Source organism: Lutzomyia longipalpis, chromosome 3 (genome assembly GCF_024334085.1).
Source record: "Lutzomyia longipalpis isolate SR_M1_2022 chromosome 3, ASM2433408v1".
NCBI classification, from domain to species: Eukaryota; Metazoa; Arthropoda; class Insecta; order Diptera; family Psychodidae; genus Lutzomyia; species Lutzomyia longipalpis.
The window spans coordinates 27,627,097-27,645,314 of record NC_074709.1 but is presented as its reverse complement, the minus strand read 5'-3'; the positions used below and the strand labels follow the sequence as shown (position 1 = coordinate 27,645,314).

General features: G+C 39.4%; 3 protein-coding genes and 1 long non-coding RNA gene across 4 annotated transcripts; 2 read left to right on the top strand and 2 right to left on the bottom strand.

Annotated features, from left to right (window-relative positions):
- On the top strand, window positions 1-5,121 carry LOC129793583 (zinc finger protein 62-like). The gene is made up of 3 exons (XM_055833705.1): window positions 1-238; window positions 319-1,570; window positions 1,654-5,121. The coding sequence occupies exons 1-3, from the start codon at window positions 217-219 to the stop codon at window positions 1,856-1,858; spliced, it is 1,479 nt and encodes a 492-aa protein (XP_055689680.1). The 5' UTR covers window positions 1-216; the 3' UTR covers window positions 1,859-5,121.
- LOC129793584 (zinc finger protein GLIS2 homolog) lies at window positions 5,025-7,805 on the bottom strand. Its single transcript, XM_055833706.1, has 2 exons — window positions 7,171-7,805; window positions 5,025-5,912 (listed from the first exon to the last, which is right to left on the bottom strand). The coding sequence occupies exons 1-2, from the start codon at window positions 7,539-7,541 to the stop codon at window positions 5,174-5,176; spliced, it is 1,110 nt and encodes a 369-aa protein (XP_055689681.1). The 5' UTR covers window positions 7,542-7,805; the 3' UTR covers window positions 5,025-5,173.
- On the top strand, window positions 6,771-16,221 carry LOC129793590 (uncharacterized). The gene is made up of 3 exons (XR_008750938.1): window positions 6,771-7,139; window positions 12,477-12,567; window positions 15,868-16,221. It is a non-coding gene; the product is annotated as an uncharacterized LOC129793590 (long non-coding RNA).
- On the bottom strand, window positions 16,215-18,180 carry LOC129793581 (N6-adenosine-methyltransferase MT-A70-like protein). The gene is made up of 3 exons (XM_055833703.1): window positions 17,985-18,180; window positions 16,647-17,917; window positions 16,215-16,584 (listed from the first exon to the last, which is right to left on the bottom strand). Exons 1-3 carry the CDS (start codon window positions 18,178-18,180, stop codon window positions 16,351-16,353), a joined length of 1,701 nt encoding a protein of 566 aa, XP_055689678.1. The 3' UTR covers window positions 16,215-16,350.
- Window positions 18,181-18,218: the final 38 nt, after the last annotated feature.

Below are 18,218 nucleotides of genomic sequence, written 5' to 3'. Positions count from 1 at the left end.
GAGAAACAACAAACTAAAGAGTGAGATGCAAGACCAAGTATGCTGTACAAAAGGATGTGTGCGAGAGTGAGAGAAAAAGTATTTTCACTCACGTGCGCACACACACAGAGTTCTTTGATACCTATTTTGGGTATTTTGTGCCTTTTGTGCGGAATGTTGAAAATCTCGTAATTTCCATGATAGAAAAATTCTCTCTTCCTGAAAATCTTCACAGGGATGTCCAGTGGATCAGATTCAGGTAAAGGATCGTGAAATTATCCATTTGTTTGCATAATTTGGAATTGTTTAAGTGTTCCTAACCTTACTTTTTGATTTCAGGGAAGATTTTTTGGGTAAATTCCTGTCATCAATGCTTCCGGCAAGGAGAGGATCTTCTGCAAGTGGCTTTCAGTGGCTCTGGAGGTTACACATATGCTGAATTAATTAATTATCTGATTGGAGATTATGTTAAATGCAATCCTGATTTTCCTGGACAAATCTGTGGGGATTGTGCAGGAAGTTTAGTCAGTGCTTGTGAATTCAAGAGGAAGTGTATAAGGAATATTGAGGATTTTAGAGAAAGAGGAGCTTCTTCTTCCGAATACTTGAAAATTGAATGTCAGGAAGTTGTAGAAAAGTCGGAAGAAGATTGCCGACGGTTTGAAGATCAAGCTCAGGATGAAAAATCAAAAGAAAAGCTAATAGAATCAATCGGCTTTACATGTGGTGAATGTGGGAAGATTCTCTCGACCAAAGGCAGCTTGAAATCTCATCTCTCCCGACACAGACAAGCCGGAGAGTACAAATGCCCCGAATGCGAGGAGATCTTCCGTAATTTCAATGCCCGGAAGCGGCATATTAATCTCATTCACCTTCACAGGAAGGTTCATCAGTGTCCTTTTTGCGAGGAGTCCTTCCAGTATCACAACACCCACCGGGAGCACATCCGGAAGGTTCATGAGAAGGAGCAGGACGTGGAATGCTCTGACTGTCCGAAAAAATTCTTTTCCCACGAAGAACTTCTCCAGCATCGTGTAATTCACGACTTTGTACCCAAATGCGAGGATTGTGGGAAGATTTATCGAGATATTCGTGCCCTGAAGAAACACATGAGGATTCTTCATAAAATCTCCAAATATCAGCCACCAGAATTAATTCCCATATTGCACAGAAGTCAGAAAACTCCCGAAATTCCGCGGAAGACATTTTTCTGTGAAAAATGCCAGAAACACTTCAAGGGGCCTCTGAATCTCCAAAATCACCTCCGGACAATTCATCGGGAGTGGCTTTGTACGGAATGTGGGGAGATTATACGCGGTACATCGTATTCTGTTCATATGGAGTCACACAGGGAGACTCCGCAGGTGTGCACGGAGTGTGGGAGGACTCTGAGTTCGAGTTCAGCACTCAAGAAGCATCAAAAGCGCGTACATGGCCCCAAAATTACGAAGAAATTCGACTGCCCGCACTGTGATCTGCAATTTGCCTCTCCTCACACACGGAGGTATCACATTGCCAAGCTCCACACCCGGAAACCTCTCTACACATGCCACTGTGGTCAGGAATTTCTCTATCATCATGTCTACAAACGGTGAGGGAACTTCTTTCGCTGAAGGTTTAATTTTTTGGGGAAAATAAAAATCTTTTTTGGGGTTTTTTTCTCGTGAAAAACAGGCATGTCCGTCGTGATCATACAGGAGAATTTCCGTATGCTTGTGATGTCTGCCCTAAGAAATTCCTGACCCTTGCTGAGTGTCGCCGGCATAGGCAGAGTCATTTCAGTGAGCGCAGCTTCAAATGCAGCATCTGCGAAAAGGACTTCAAGACTGACGTTGCTCTTTACATCCACAAAAAGAGCCACAGGAAGGGCGAGAGATGATGAAACTCCCGGAAAGAATGTGAGTAGAAACAGCTAGAGGAAAATATTTCTTATCGATTCTTTGAAGAGGAAAAGAATGAGGAATAAAAGTTAATCCCATCATTCCCTGATTTTCTTTATTTTTTTATTAAGAAATTTTCCACAATTTGTCGATGTTTCTTGACCTCCCTGCGCGAAGGTGATGAAGTCATTCCCTCTTGAAGACATTCCCAGAACTCAATGATCAATCGCGCACTCACAGGTGAACGCAAGATAATATTAATCTCGCTATCAGTAATCTTTCTTTCGCAATACCTCTGAGGTCACAACGATAGGCGTCCGCAGAAATTTTTATGATTTCCTTCCGCAGTTGATTCGTCATGATTTCTTTTTGTTTTTTATCTACACCCCAAGATCTCTCCTGGTTTGCTTCTAAATCCCAAAATGCGATGGATTAATGCAATTCTTCTTTTCTATTGAAAATCCTGGGGAATTCATGGAATGTTATTAAAAACAAATTTCCCCAGAGATTATGCGCGTAGGCAGGTTTTATTAGATTAAAGAAATGGGGTCAGAGTCTTCAGGTGAACCCTATCAGTGAGAAGAGAAAAATAAAGTTTCGTGTGAATGAGGAAGTTCTGTGAAAAACGCTGAAGTTCCCTGGAAAATTACCTTTTTGCGCCATCCAGAAGGGCGTGAAGAAGTTCAAGGGAATGTTGTTATCAGTTTGCTGCGGTAAATTTTCTCGTTTTTTATATCTTTTTATTAGTTTGTTTATGATTGTGAGTACCTTTTTTATGTAAATTTATTTATTTTTTCAATAAATTTTTGTACCAACACCACTCTCTTCTTATTTGCTTTAAATTTTTAGGGAAAAGGAGCGCAAAAGTCCTTTTAATTAGGGTAAGACGGGTAAGAACAAGACGTTGCAGATATTTAGAGAACTATTTTTTCTGCTGTTTTTTTAGGGAGGCAGAAATTCTTAAGTCAGGGACAAATGTTTGCTTAAGAAAATGTAGCAAAGAAATAAAATTAAAAAAAAAAAACATTTTGAGATTTCTAAAATTACAAAGATTAAAAAAAAACATTCTAAAATCCCGATAGCTCCTGATGATGATTATATAGAAGTCAAAAGATCGATTCTCTTAAAAATCTTTTCTTTTTCTTACAATTCATCATTTGTAAGATTTTTGGTATTCTATGAAAAATCTTATCAGATTTTGACAGTTTATTTTCTTCTTTAATCGTGTTTTTAAAAGAAAACTTTTCCCTCTAAGGATCTTTTAGATTGTCTTTGAGAATAACAAATCCTCTGCTTTCAATTTAAGGAATGATAAATAAAAGAACGATTTCAAAAACATCAACTGTCATAATCTTACAAAAACTTTTAATTTGTATGAAAATAGTAAAAGATTTTTACAGAATCAACCCCAATTTTCTAAAACTTTCTTCTAGGATCCATCACGGAGTCTAAATAAAGTTCTGAGACTTTCTTTTAATTCATAAATTGGTTGTTAATTTGTATTCTAACGGAATCTAATAGCAGAAATAATAAACTTAAGAAAATAAAGCATAATTTTTAAATTTTTATTAAATTTCAATTTATTCTTTGGATTCTCTGCAATGAAATACTGATGATTCTCAATAAATATTACATGATTTTCCAACGCACTTCCCGCTTTTCCCTTTAACATCAATCTTTACTATTTTTTTATACTTGATTCGGCTTAATAACTGATAAGATCACAATTGATAACACACGGGAACTATATTGAAAGCTCATTTGGCGGTGAAAGCTCAAAGATTTCGCGATCGCACGCTTTGTACTCTCTTGCCTCATTTTGCAATCAATGAAAGCAGCAAATTTCTTTGTGTTTTTGTGAAAAGGGGCGCGGCTTAACTTATCGCAAAAATTTATATTTCTCAGAAGAAAATCTCCTGATATATTTGTCAACATATCGCGTAGCTAGAGCTTTCTCAATCTCTGTTGTGTGAAGAAATTATTCCAACGAAATGGGTGCTTTTTTGACATCGGAGACTGCGAATTCTGTGGTGGATCCGATTTTTGGGTGTCCTGTGTGCTATGAGAAGTACAAAGGACGCATTTTGGTGTGTCTTAAGGGGCATTCTGTGTGTGAACAGTGCAGTAGGCAACTACAGAAGTGTCCGCAGTGCAATGCTGAGTATAGGGGAACACGCAACTATAGCTTGGAAGATATTGTGGTTAAGTTGAAGCAGATGAATTGTTCCCCGGAAGATGCCGTGAAGAGGATTGTTGAGAAGAATTCTGCAGCAGTGTTGAGGGAAACGGAAGCAAGAGGAGCTTCAGCACCTTCAGCTCCTGTAGCACCTTCAGCACCTGCAGCAGCTGCTTCAGCAGCATCAGGATTTTCAGCAGCAGCTAGTCACACGAATACACCTTTGGCTGTGGAAGCTGATGAAGATAGCTGGTTAATTGAAACTATTAGCGCTATAAGTTTATTGGAACCGAACATTGAAAGACAATACAGGCAACCCGTTGAAGACTTTCGAGGTTCCTCGAGTAGAACTTTGGACTCAATAAGTCGGAGTTCTTGCTGTAAAATGGAAAACTGCCGACAGATAATTCTTCTGGATGAATTAGAGCAGCATCTCCTCTCGCAACATCGCCATCATGTGAAGCATCTCACAATGGAGGAAACAAACGGTTGCAGTGGATCAAATTTTGACTTTAATCTCGACTGTCATGAACACCGCTTCGCTCTCTTGACGGATTTTGGAATCTTCTTCCTCATTATCAACGTAGATGAACCCAATGCACCCGATGAGGACACCATTGTAACCTCATGGATACAGGGTGTGTGCTGCAATGATCAAGCTCCTCTCTTCAACTATACGCTTTCAATTGAATTGGATGGCATTCGAGCAACGTATCAGGACTACGTTCATACCTACAAAGCTACTGCTTCGCACATCAAGTGGAAGAATCAATGCTTGGGCTTTTTTGTCTACATTCCCAATTCTAGTTCAATGAAGGTCAAAGGACACCTTTGTCTCAGTGATAGCCCAACTCCCAGGCGTAGATCATCTGATACAATTGTTGAAGCAATGAATTGAAGCAAGTAATTCAACGCCTGACTCCTGATCTTCAAGACTTACCTTCCAAAAAAAATAAAAACCAAATAAAAGAGGAAAAAAAGACATAAAATTAAAATTTGAGCATCACACATTTAATTTTATAATGTAAAAATACAGAACACATGTAGAAAATCACACGAAAAAATAAAATTAAATAGACATCTTAAGTTATTTAAGCCAGTTCCGCAGGAGGACATTGATTTAGGGACGCATCCTGGATTACTTGCTCCGGTGGAGACTGAGATCCAGTGGGAGATCAATTTCCATATCCTCCAGCTTTATACCCTCAATGGGGCTGTGATACCAGAACCCCTTACTCGTGGGTGGATGAATTTTGTGGAAGAGGGTCCCGTGGAAGGTGGCAGGATGATGTGACTGTGGGTAAGACGAATCCTCCGTGGAGTGTTCGAGGATATGTGGTGATGGTTGGGCGTCAATCATTTCCGCCGTTTCAGCTTCTTGGAGATCTTCCGATGCGGCAATCTTGACATTCACCTTAATTTCCGTTTCGGCAGATGCGTGCTTGAAGGTCTTCACGTGCTTCCGCAGCGACGAGGGGTCTGTGTAGCGTTTCTGGCATCCGGGTACTTTGCACACGTACGGCTTATCCGTCTCATGGGTACGGGTGTGCTTGAAGCGATCCGATGAGTTGCTGTAGGCCTTGTTGCAACCCTCAACGGGGCACACGTAGGGCTTCTCACCCGAATGGCTGCGCGTGTGAATCTTGAGGTTTTCCGCCCGTGAGAAGCTCTTATCGCATTCCGGGCACTGGTGGGGCTTCTCTTTGGTGTGTGTTCGCACGTGAACGAGCATTTTGTAGCGGGCATTGAAACCGCGCCACTGACCACCTTCTGAGCGGGGGCAACCTTCCCATTTGCAGTAGTACAGCCCCCCGGGTCCCGAATGGGCGTGCATCTGATTCACGTGGTTGGCTAAGCTCTCCAAATTCCGGAAGGTTCTATGGGAAGAAAAAGAAAGAATGATGTCAATTAAATTAAATATATTCTTTGAGGTTCTTAAAGGATTTTAAAGGTTTATTTCAAGGATTTCAAGATGTCTTAAAATTAATTACTTAAAAATGTAAAACTTTAATTTTATCTTTAATTTTACTATAACTTTATGAAGCTTAGAACTCCTCAATTTATCGAGAAAAAAAGTTTTAAACCTTTGATATTTTCCCTTTAATAATGTCCTTTAAAATTAAATTAATGGGAAAGTTCCTTCCATTTTTCTGAGAACGGTATGAGAATTTTATAGAACTTTTATCAGAAAAATGGATTCAGTCACAATTACCCGGCGCCCCCACTGTTTAGCTTTGATCAGGTTTTTTTTTATTGATAAAGTGGAGACTTTTATTGACTACCAGGCGCCTCCATTGCAATATATAGCAATAAAAGAAAATTCATTTGTTGCGTTATTGCTAAATTGTTTATTATTTGATTGAGCAAGAAAATTCTATGAAAACATCTTGCAGGAATTATCTCCAACTGATAAGTTAATTTTCTAAGAACGTCTTGAAGGAAAATCTAGAAAAAATTATTGAAATTAAAGTTGTTCTTAGAAAAAAATATTCTTTTAAAAAATAACTTCTTTTAAATTCATTTTCAACAATTAATTCAGATATTTATTTTAAAAAAGTCTGCAAATAAATCATTCAAAGATTAAATGAAAAAATCGGTAAATATTCCTCTTAATCCTGCATTAAAGCTCCTGATCTCTAAAGTTGAGTATTTTTCTCGTCAACACCCACTATTTCCATGAATTGTGATTCACAAAGTTGAGTGAGAGAGAGTCTCATGACGCCACAGTTCTCGATAACTCTTATCGCGCGTATATTGTGTCTGGTGTGTGGTCAAGAAGAAGAAGAAAAAAAACCGCAGGCAACTGGTGGCTCTTGAGTACCGTAGATCTTATCCATTCGAGTGAGAATTTATCAGTTAAAAAAAATTGCCTTTCAACTAATACCCTCCTTCTCTATACAGGCACCCCCTTGGCCCTCGTAGTGGATTATGGGCGGTTACATCGTTCGAGGTCTTCACGCTTTTCACCTTTGATCGCGGAGCTTTTGGGGACTTTGATTTGTGACTTTTGATACTTCTACTATGTTTAGCTCTTCATGAGCTCCCTCATGGGTCCCTTCGTCGTGGGATCATCACATTTTAAAATGTTTTTAGAGCTCTTAAAGGTCAGTATGTGAGGCACTATTTTATACTCACTTGTTGCACTGTTCCCATCTGCATATCGTCTCATCTTCACTGTCTGAGGACTTTGTCTCTGTACTTCGGTGATCCTCAACGCGAACAATCACAGAAGTGGTGCGAATATTTGGCCCCGATGCTCGTGGGGAGACTGATAGTGGTGGGGTTGGGAATTGTGGGTAATACGATGACTCTCCGGCGGATCTCATGGAGTCCTCGGTGGTGGTGGAAAAGCCATACGATGGGAATTCGTAGGGTGGTGTCAATGGGTGGTAGTTTGATGAGTTTAGTGGGAAGTCAACAGGATGCTGCTGTTGCGTCCCAGGATGCGGTGGGAGGTAGAATAGGGGATACCCCATTCTGAAGTTGTATAAATTCTGTGTTAACATCGCACACAGGGGGGGGGGGGCACTTTCACCAATTTTATTTTTAATCTAAACCACACTCAAATCTTCAATCGTTCTCTCAGTCAATTCACAAAAAAAAAATCTCAACAACAACATGCGAAGAAAGGAGTTTGAGATGAAGTCTCTACGAGTGATCAACACCAACTGGTTGATATACAGTGAGAGCGACAACATTTTAAAATGTTCCAATCGTCGCTGATAAGTCTTATCGTGCACCACCATATACACAGACGCACGCACACAGCGCTCATATAGTCGCGGGCTTTTTTTGCAGACTTTTATGCTTCCTCCCGCCTGAATGTTGTATTTGATGGTGTTGTAATTTTCGGAGTCATGATTTGATCTCCTGGCTGGGAGTGATAACGACGAAAAACCTACCCAGTTCCACGCCACACACTGCCTTGCCCTCAGTTGAACCTCAAACACAATTCCGGGGGACAAATTTCCCGCCAAGTTTTTTTTTTATTCGTTCTTTCCATACCGTCTGATTAGATCATCTCCCATATACTCTCAACATGCAACATGCTAAATGGGAAAGATCAATTTAATGGATTTGATCAATGATCTTGAATGACAAAAATGATCGGAACACATTTTGCCATGAACTTCACATACACGGTTCAGATGGTGTTGCATCAGAGATTTCAATCTAATAGACTTTGTATTTTTATTTTCATTCCTCTTTAGTTACTTTGTACTTTTTTCTCGAGAGTTTCATCGAGAAAATTGATTATTTCGTAAGCCAAGATTTTTAAAAAGACTTTTCTAATTTTCTTTCTATTAATTGTGGTACGATAACGTTTAAAAAGACGTAAAAAAAATAAACTGAAACGTCGCTGAATTGAATTGAAGTTGTGGGTTTTAGCTTTCAACCCTTTTCCGGGCCTTCCTCAGTGGCTGGAATTGGATCTTTTCTTTTATTGGGTGAATTTCCATTTTAAGTAGAATTGTTTGAAACTTCTTTTCAACTTTTCTGATTTTTTTTCGTTTTTAAAATTTATGAAAATCGGTTAAAAGCAATTTGTGTTAATTATCGAGGTCTTCGGAAAATCTTATGAAGTCTTTACATTAATATCCAACATAATTAAACTTGCTAAATGTTTTTTTTTAAAGTTCATTTTAACTCTAAAAATAAACCTTCTAAAAAACTAAACTTCTTGCTAAATAGCACAATCGGCTAGACATAATTCCGTGGAACAAAGAGTCGTGGGTTCAAATCTCGGAGATTACGTTTTTTTCCTCTCTAAAAAAATGCAAGAGTGTGTTTAATGATCATTTTAGTTCCGGTTAGAGATGTTATGAGGAGAGAGAGAAAAAAAGAAAAGAAAAATCCCTCATTAAACATCCCCGTCACAGTCTATTTGTTAGTAAAGAGAGTAAAGAAAAGGCGGTCAGATAAAAATGTGTGTGTTGGGGCTTTTTTTTGTGCTTAGAGTGACAATTTTGTGGTGAATCTGTGTCGTCTGGAGATGTTGAACTTTTCTCAAGTAGCGCTGGCATCATTTTGTGAATTTTCCCTCCCAAGTGTACAGAAGATCTTTGATCTTTGGAGTCCACCACGAACGTGGAGGTGTTGTGTGAGGAAGTGCTCAGTCAGTGGAATTTTCAGTCTGTTTTTTTATTTTCCACAACGGGCTTGCCTGGGTTTTGTCATTGAGCACTTGGGGGAGACTTTGAACTGGGCTCGTCGCTGAGTGATCGTCTGTTTTTTTTTCACCACAATCATCGTCCAACGCGGTCTCGCACTATCATGGAGAAGTGAGAAAAAAAAGCGATTTTGCGATAAAATTCTGATCCAAAAATTGACACGTAATTCCGACACACGGGGAGCCAAAAATAAAATGAAAGAGGAGGGATCATCAAATCACCTTTTAATCTCAACGCACCACTCTCTACTTTTTTTGCTGTTGTGTCGTGGGGGCGATAATTGCGGTTTTCCCCACGTTCCAAAAAAGCCCAAAAGCTCTTTACCTTTTTGGGGCCATTGCGTGCAAATATGCCAAGTGCTAATCCATGCCGTGGGGGCTAGGATTAACTTTAATGTCATGCTGCGAAATTATCACAAAAATCCCTCACAGAGCCTCTAAAGATGATGCAGAAAAAATAAAAAAAATTCAAATAATCTCAGAAATTGTGAAGAAGACAGTGTGTAGAGAGAAAAGCTCCAAATCTGGTATGAGCTGGATGTTGAGAGTTCATAGAGTTCATCGATGTAATATGACTCTGGAAATTTTGATGTGGTTGTGAATTTTCTCAGCTCCCCAGCAGCCTGCCGACCCATCCAGCTTCTATGTACGTGATCAACGATTTCTGTCCTCCTCTACCCCGTCCCGGGGGCCTAGCCCAGTGCGATCTGGATTGTATGGATGCGTTGGGGCACACAATTGATTGCGCACTTTACCCTCCAATCCAGTTTCTCATTATGCTAATAATGTGTCCTTTTGAGGTCACTTTGACCCACTCTCACCCCTCTTATCATCAACTGTCTCTCACATCGCGACGAATGCTTCCCGGAATTTGCATTTTGAAAATTACATTTTAATTAAAAATTTTCAGACTATTCATGCATTAGTTCAATAGAGTTTTCTGTTAATAAGAAAGTAGTGCAGTAGTTGCATTGTCTTTTTACACCACAATGAATGCAGGTTCGAATCCTGAGTAATTTCATTTTTTTTTCTCACTATAAAAATGCTCTTAATGCTTCATTTCTAGCTCATTTGTAAGCACTGAGATTAATCTAAGTTAATGAAATACATTGTATTGGGAAACAACCGAGGGAGGAGTACTAGAAAATTAATAGAGGGTGTTTGAATGAGCAATGCGTGGTTGAATTTCATCAGCCACAACAACACCTGGAGTATTTCCCAGGACACTCTCGAATGCTGCAAAAAAAACCTTGACGTCTAGTCGGAGTTAAGTGGGTGGAACGTCGTCCTACAAAACACTCCACGTGATTCCCGTGCTGGTTCCATGCGTCCTCCTTTTGGCATCAATCCCACTATAGGCTCGTATTAGTGGAAATTTTTATGCCATCGCTGCTATCGGACGCGTCTCAAACTGATAAATTGCCATTCGCAGCCTTCAAAGTCTTATAGATGGGGGGGAGTTCAGGTCAGTTGTGTTGTCTTATCGTGGATCTAATACACCTTCCGGTGTGCCAGAAACCCAAAACATTCCCTTTTTTATTCTTAGAAATCCTTAATAAATTTTCGTCCAAATGCCATCGAGTCTATTGAGATTAATACCCATATTTGGAGCTACAGCCATAAGATGAAAGTATAATCTCTGGGGTCCCCTTGAGATTTCTGATACTTTCCATGAGAATGTGCGTCATTCCCGGCTATTTTTGACGTCCAAAGAGGCGAGATAAAAATGTGCCTATTTCGAAGAATCATTCGCAATTTTTTTTCCCCGCGGACTTTTTCATCTTTGCCCATTTTTGCGATAAAGCTAGAGCAGCGCCAGTCGCTCCTGTCTTCACGTAGACCAGCTATTCGCAGCATGATTTTCTTTTTCAGGGCACAGCACCCCAATTTTTCCCAAAAACCCATAATCTCCTGCCTCCGCTGCAGATACACAGCCACACTTGAGAGGCATTTTGAGGTGAAGGACGCCACCGAACTGGCAAATTGGGACCAGGAAATAATCTCTCCGTCTGATAGTGGGGGCTATACGATATGGATTTGTTGGGGTTGATTGTGGTGGAGAACTAGAAAATAAATTGCACCTCTTGCTTTAGGGGAAATGGGCACACACGTTGGGGCCATTATCGTATTTTGTAATCTTCACATTGCTCCCGCAAATTTGGCGCAATTTCAAAATAATCACGCTTATCGCGACAATGTAATCCAGTATCTCTCTCTGGCCTCTCTCGCGCGCAAAAATTAGTACAAGATATTGCGAATTTTTTCTTTAAATTCACGTGAAACGCATAAAACAATTTAAGAATTATTGCGTGGTGTTTGACATCAAAAGAGTCAAAAGAGGTTGAAGAAATTGGAGATGTGAAAGACCTTGGATTTGAACCTGAGGTGTTTGTGTTGGGAGGAATGTTGTTTAACCAATTGCGCTAAAATATTTGTTGATTTGTATTTTAGTTGTGTTTAAAATTTAATAGGGTTTTTTTTGTCTTTTTTATAAAAAATTAATTTTAATTTATTGAATTATGTGGTATAAATTTATTAATTTAATTTTTGAGAAATTTTGAAAAGTAAAGCGTTTCAAAATACCGTAAACTTAAGTATTACGGAACATTTAAGAGACTTTTCAGTGATGATTGGCTTTTTGATACATTTTTGGGATCCATTATAAAATCCCCCAAAAATATACGAGAAAATAAATAATTTGCTTTATTTTGTTTCTTTTCTCAATAATCTTGTTTCTGATGAAGACAAAAACCTTCTACAAAATATCGAATTAGATAAAAAAAAATTGAAGATTTGAAGTTTGCGAAGTTTGTTTTTTCTGATGTTCGAAGTTTCTTTTCTAGCATTTGACATTTTTCTTGTGTTTGACGTTTATTTTTATAACGTTTAACATTCATTTTTTTAACGTTTATTGTAACGATCTTCTGTAATATTTGTGAATGTGAATGTGAAGATCAATTAAAATCAATAAATTAAGGAAATTATAAAGAAAACATTCTAAGATCAGCAATTTAACAGTTCAATTGGGATACTCTGTATTTTATTTTGCAATTTTATCTTTCTAATTAATTGCCATTTACATTTCTTTAATTTTCATTTCATCACTCCACTCCTCACATACTAAAACGCCAATTCTCATGAATTTCTTATCTTTGTTCTCAAGAAAATCCCCTTTTGAGGAAACTCAACATGTTTGCATTTTTTTCTTGATTCAACCCAAAGAAAATCCCCCACTTGAGCTATCTCAAATAATTTTCTCTTTTTTTTGCAGCACGAAAGAGCCTCACCTCAAGTGGACAAATAGTGATGAAATTGAGGGTAAAATACATAATACTCGCTGTGGAAAATGAAGGACGGCTGATGTACGTATATATAATTTTTTCGATATAATGAATGGAAATTGTGATGGTGCGATTGCAAAGAGAGAATGAGAAGCATTTATTTATGAAAAAAAACCTCCTGCTGCGCGCCACAAAACACGCTAGGAGAGCTGCGCGGGCTTTTTGCGGCGCGGCATGTTATCAGGAGTTTGGAGTTGAAGCTGCTTTTATCAGTCCACCGAATCCGCCTCAATCCGGATTTCCAGACACATTCTCTCCGCCACTTCCACAAAGTGTCGACCCAATTTAAGCGCGCGTTCATGTCGCGATCGATTGCTGGCCTTCCCGCGAAGTTTTTTTCTCTCACTCTCTCTCTTTTGCTTCCCCATTAAACGCCCCCGATAAGATGAGCTCCTCCAAATGAGACCTCCACGCGGGGGAAAATCTCTCGATGCTTGGGGGGGAATTTTAGAAAATCCTCACAGTAAGACGGAAGGCGGGAAAAGGCTTGTAAATCAATCAAACCTTCAATGGGGGAATGAAGTATCAAATGCGTCGTGACTTTTTCCGCAGAAATCTTATTAATATAGAAATGAAAATTCCCCAACAAGGCGCGATAAGCTGTGATCATGCAAAGACAGAGAAAAAAAACCATCAAATCCAGTTCAAAGTGGTGAGGAAGGTGCACTTGTCCGGATCTGGTGGTGTTGCAATATAATACTTGGGATGTCGCGCGGGAAAATCTGTGCAAACACCACGAGCGCCTTCTTGAGAAATGCCACCCACACACGCCCAATTAATCCCAACCGCCAGAGCCCCATTGAGATTTTTCACCTTTTCACATCGTTTCATCACAATTTAATCCCCGCGCGCTCTTATCGCGAGACAATGTTGAAGAAAATTTATGTCCGCCTCTCTTGAAAGGCGCAAAACGCACAAAAATATGCAATTTGTACACAATTTAATATTCCTAAAGATTAATTTTTCATTACTTTAAGCGCGATAATTTGGTGGGTTTGGACAACTGCATAAAGCACATCAGCGGGTGTCTTATCAGTTTCAATTGAATTTCAATGGTAATATTACATTCTCCGCCTTATCAGGGAGAGTAGCGCAATTTATGGACTATTTATTATTGCATTTTTTGTTGTACTACGCGAAAAGTTTTCAGTTAAATATTTTAATTTCTTCCAAAGATTAATAATATCAAACAAATCTTGCATCATTAGGGAGTTGCATAGCCTTCACAAAGGGAAATTTTGGTTGTTTTTTATAATCAATTTTTTGGAAATATGATGTTTTATCAAATGAAAAATTTATACTGAAGCAGAAGAGCATTTTCCAATGAATTCATTGCTAATCTTTTAAAATAAAGGATGATCAAACAATTTTAGAAACTTATAGAGTTTCAAGAACAATTTTGGACGCAATTTCGGGACAGAAAATTAAGAATAGCAAAAGGAGGCTATTCAGGCTTATATGGGTGTGGCTTTAGTTTGAGGAACAATTTTGACCTGCATTAATTGCCTTTCAGAGAATCAAAAAAGAAAGATCGCCAAAGAAACTCTCTATGATTGCCCATTTTGTCCCTTTAAAATGTTTCAAAACATTCACGTTAATGTTTTCTCGATAATTTCGTCGCTACGAAACATTAACATGAATGTTTTGAAACCATTTTTTAAAGGGACAAAATGGGCAATGGCAGAGTAAATTGTTTTTTATTTTGTTGTTGGTTTTTTATGTGATTTAAGTAGAAAGTTGGAGAGTTTCTATAGAGATTTCTTATAATTGATTGAGTTAAAATTGACTTGACATTGATTGATCAATAATTGAGCATAAATTGACCAATTGATTAATAAAAAATTGAACACTATTTGATTAATAGTTTGTGAATCCATGATCAATAATTAATTTAGTTATATAGTTGACTCAATAAGGTCCACATAAATGAGCAATTATTGAGCAATCAGTATTGACCTGAGATTGACCAATAATTGACCAATGATTGATCAATCTGATTGTTCAATGGATTCAATCATGACTTATTGGCTCAATCATCTGGGCTGTTTGGATTTTCTAAAAGGATAATGCGGATCAAAATTGTTTCCTTGAATCAAGAGATCACCTATAAATATACTTGAATAATCTCCTTTATTCCGAATAAAATTTTCAATTTTTCTCAGAGCTTCTTGAATTATTTTCCTCATTTTTTATCACCTTAAAGAGACGCCTGAATAAGCAGAATAAACTTATATCCCCCGCTATCAACATAGGAGGATTGTTTTGTATTGAAGTCATCTGAAGAGAGGAATGAAAAAAAATCGTTGATATTTTATCTTTGGAAGAGATTCTTATCGTACCCCAAAAGAAGGCATATCTCTGCTGACAAAGTTTGTTTGACTTTTCTGGGAAATTCCCTGAATAATGGCGCGACGGGGGCTCTCTCTGGGTAACACAGAAATAGAAAAATGAAAATCCTGGTGGCGCTACCGTGGAGCCAGGTGTGATGGATTGGTGGGAAAATTCACCTTGAGGGTCAATCACATGATCAATAGAAGAGGCAGATCTCTTATCAAATGGCGAAATGATGAATAATAAAAAATAAATTGATTCTGCTTAAAAATAGCCAACGCAAAGGGAGATTATCTTCTGTGGAAGACAAGTGTTTGTTGTGGCACAATTTGGTCAGGAGGCAGGGCATGAGGAGGGGTCAGGGAGGGAGCCTCCAGAGTGCTCAGAGAAAATCGAGTTCGAGTCAGATTGTGTTTTGCTCTGGCGTGAGACCTTTATGTGGCGGATTGCCCCCGCGGGATTAATGAGATTCGCATTTTATCACCCGAATGATTTTTTTTGGAGAGAAAATAAAAACTGACCATCAAAACATTCACAAATTCTGGCTCGCGCAAACAATTCACACACATCACAAATTATTATTTGGTGCGATTATTTTTGCGAGTTTTTTTTCTTTGGCTGCATGGCCAATGCGGCATATAAATAAAATAGAATTTCAACAAAAAAGAGCTCATAATGAGTTTTTTTTTATGATCATTTTTACCAAAACATCGGGCCAGAGTGAAAAATTTCCACAGCAATTGTTATCATCCTCCTCAAAACACCGTCGAACGCGCGCGGGATTTTCGTCAGAGATTTCTGCGCGCGGAAGATCACAAAAAATATGCACTGGAGGGTTAAAAACTGGGCAAATTAGTGATCTCGTGGCGGGATTCGGGTAAATACTGCGTGCGCTTCATTTGTGATGATGCGGAGCGAAGAAAAAAACAACCCGTGGGGTCCATTTGGGCAGCATCGTTCTCTTTCTTTTAAATTTTCATTTCATTTCAGTCTGAATTGCTGAGAGATGCTTCAGCTGGAGATTTCTCCACCACCAAGGGTTTCATGCACATCAGCACTATTTTACTCCTACGGCGATCTCTATTTTTGCCTTTCGAATGTAGCTAAAAAAAATGTTGAATAGCCTGGGGAGGCACAGAGTGAGCCAATTGAAATGCAATTAAAATTAAAATGATTAAAATTCCATAATTTCAGAGTTTTTTTTTGGAGCTTTTAAAAATGATTTTGGCCATCCAGAGAGATTTTATTTTGTGATCTTCAAATAATTTTAGAACAGGAACGAAAATGAATAGACTCCTTCCTCATTTTCACTCAAATATTGAATCAAAAATCAAACGTTTTCAAAGAATTAAATAAGATTTATTTTATTGTCAATAAAAAATTCAATTTATCAACACTTTCGGTTTACATGAAAATTCATTTCTTTTTCTCTAATTTTCATCTCTGGGCAGAATCCCTTAAAGAGTCTTTCCATCAAGGGATGTTCTTTGAAGTGGGCGCCATGCAATTCCCATCGGGGTAGCGCTTCTCAAATTGACTCACCAACTCTGGATCAACGAGACGTATTCCATCCAATTGATTGCCCAGAGTTATCCAATTTGGCTGAACATTGTGTGGACGTCCGAAGAGCTCAATTTTCCTCGTTCCCGGACTCAATCGTTCAATGATCCCATAAATTTCATCCGGTTTGTGACTCGTAGCTCTCACCTGAAAAATTAATTTAATTCAATTCAATGGGGAAATGAATGAATTTTCGCGGCTTCACAAACCTCAGCAACGATGACATCACAGTCAAGACCACGATTGAGATTCGTGGGATTCCCCTTTAGGCCCACCAAGCAGTGCTCCTTGCCGTGATTCAGCCAGTGACCTGTTCGTCCTGTCCGAATGATTCGCTGGAGTTGATTTGTCTTCACCCAAATCAGCTCATCGACACGTTCATAGCCCCAGAGTTTGAGGCATTCCCTGCCAAGCTCCATGGCACGTCCGGTAACCCAGAGAAAGATGAGCCCATCATCCTGCAGTGCCGGCACACCCAATTGCCTCATTTCATCGTCTGACATGGTGCCATAGGGAAGCTCCATGTGGATGTCCCACGGGGGATCAGCCATAATGACGGCGAACTTCCCGAGAACTGTCATATCCAGGTACCGAAGATCACACTGAATCCACTGTGGTGGGTACATTGTAGCGGCGGGATCAATGGTGCGCTTTGCAATGCCCATTGGACGCCCTGGTTCCGCATCCGGACGCACTGCATCCAAAGCATCAACTTCGTAGTGAACATACTTGCAGGAATCCATGTGGAAGCAAGTGTTGAGGAAGCTGCAATCGCCCAGACTCTCATCCGTATGTGCCTGAATGATTTTCTTAAAGTGCAGTTTATTGCATTCCTTGCTAGAGCCTTCCTCGCGTGATGAGGAATCCTCATCTTCAGCTGCATGCGCCCTGACGCATTCAGCACGTGTGCCATGAGGGCAGAACTCCATCACCTGAGCCCCACCGTGGGATTTGAATTTCTCCGCAAGGGAACGTTCCTTTGCGGTGGGTTTCGACAGAAGCTCCAAGATTTCCTCACCAACTTGCTTATTTTGCTTCTCCCTTGTCGATGGCATCGAAAGGAGAGACATGAGATCAGTGGAATCACGGCTGGATGTTCTCTTCTCACTTCCGGATGGTGTTTTGACGATCTTCTCAGCTCTCGTGTCTTCATCTTCACTCCATTTTCTCTTCCCCCCATCCTCTGTGAGCTTACACACAATTTCACTCTCTCCAGCAAGATCCTGGTAGAGTCTGAGGACTGTTTGATGATCAACCTGGATCACCTCATATCCCATTTCCGTCTCAATGCTCACATCTTTGACACTGATTGCATTCTGAGATGCCAACTTCTGCAGGTAATAGTGCAAGGATACCGTAACTGAGGTAGAAGATGTTATTTTGGAGATCTTCTGGGACAACTGCTGTGAATTAACCGGAAGAATTAGACTGCTATCGCTTAGAATGTGCAGGAGAGACTTCTCAACTTCCGGATCAGCATCTGTGGAGTTTTTTAACCGGGATTGTATTTTATCTTGCAGAGAAATTAGTTCAATTGATAAACTCACCAACATCAATCTTAATCACAGGCACCAGAGACTTTTTATCATCACTCCCAGATTGACCGGGACTGCCGACAGAAGATGTTCTGGGGCCGGTTGTTCCAAGAATATCCTGCCGTTCTTTTTTGCGTTTCTCAAGGCGCTCTCTTAGACTATTTCTCTTACTCTTGAGCGCCTGAATTTCATCCCATCCATCGGACATTGTTAGCAATTCTATCTAAAAACAACACCCGGCTAAAA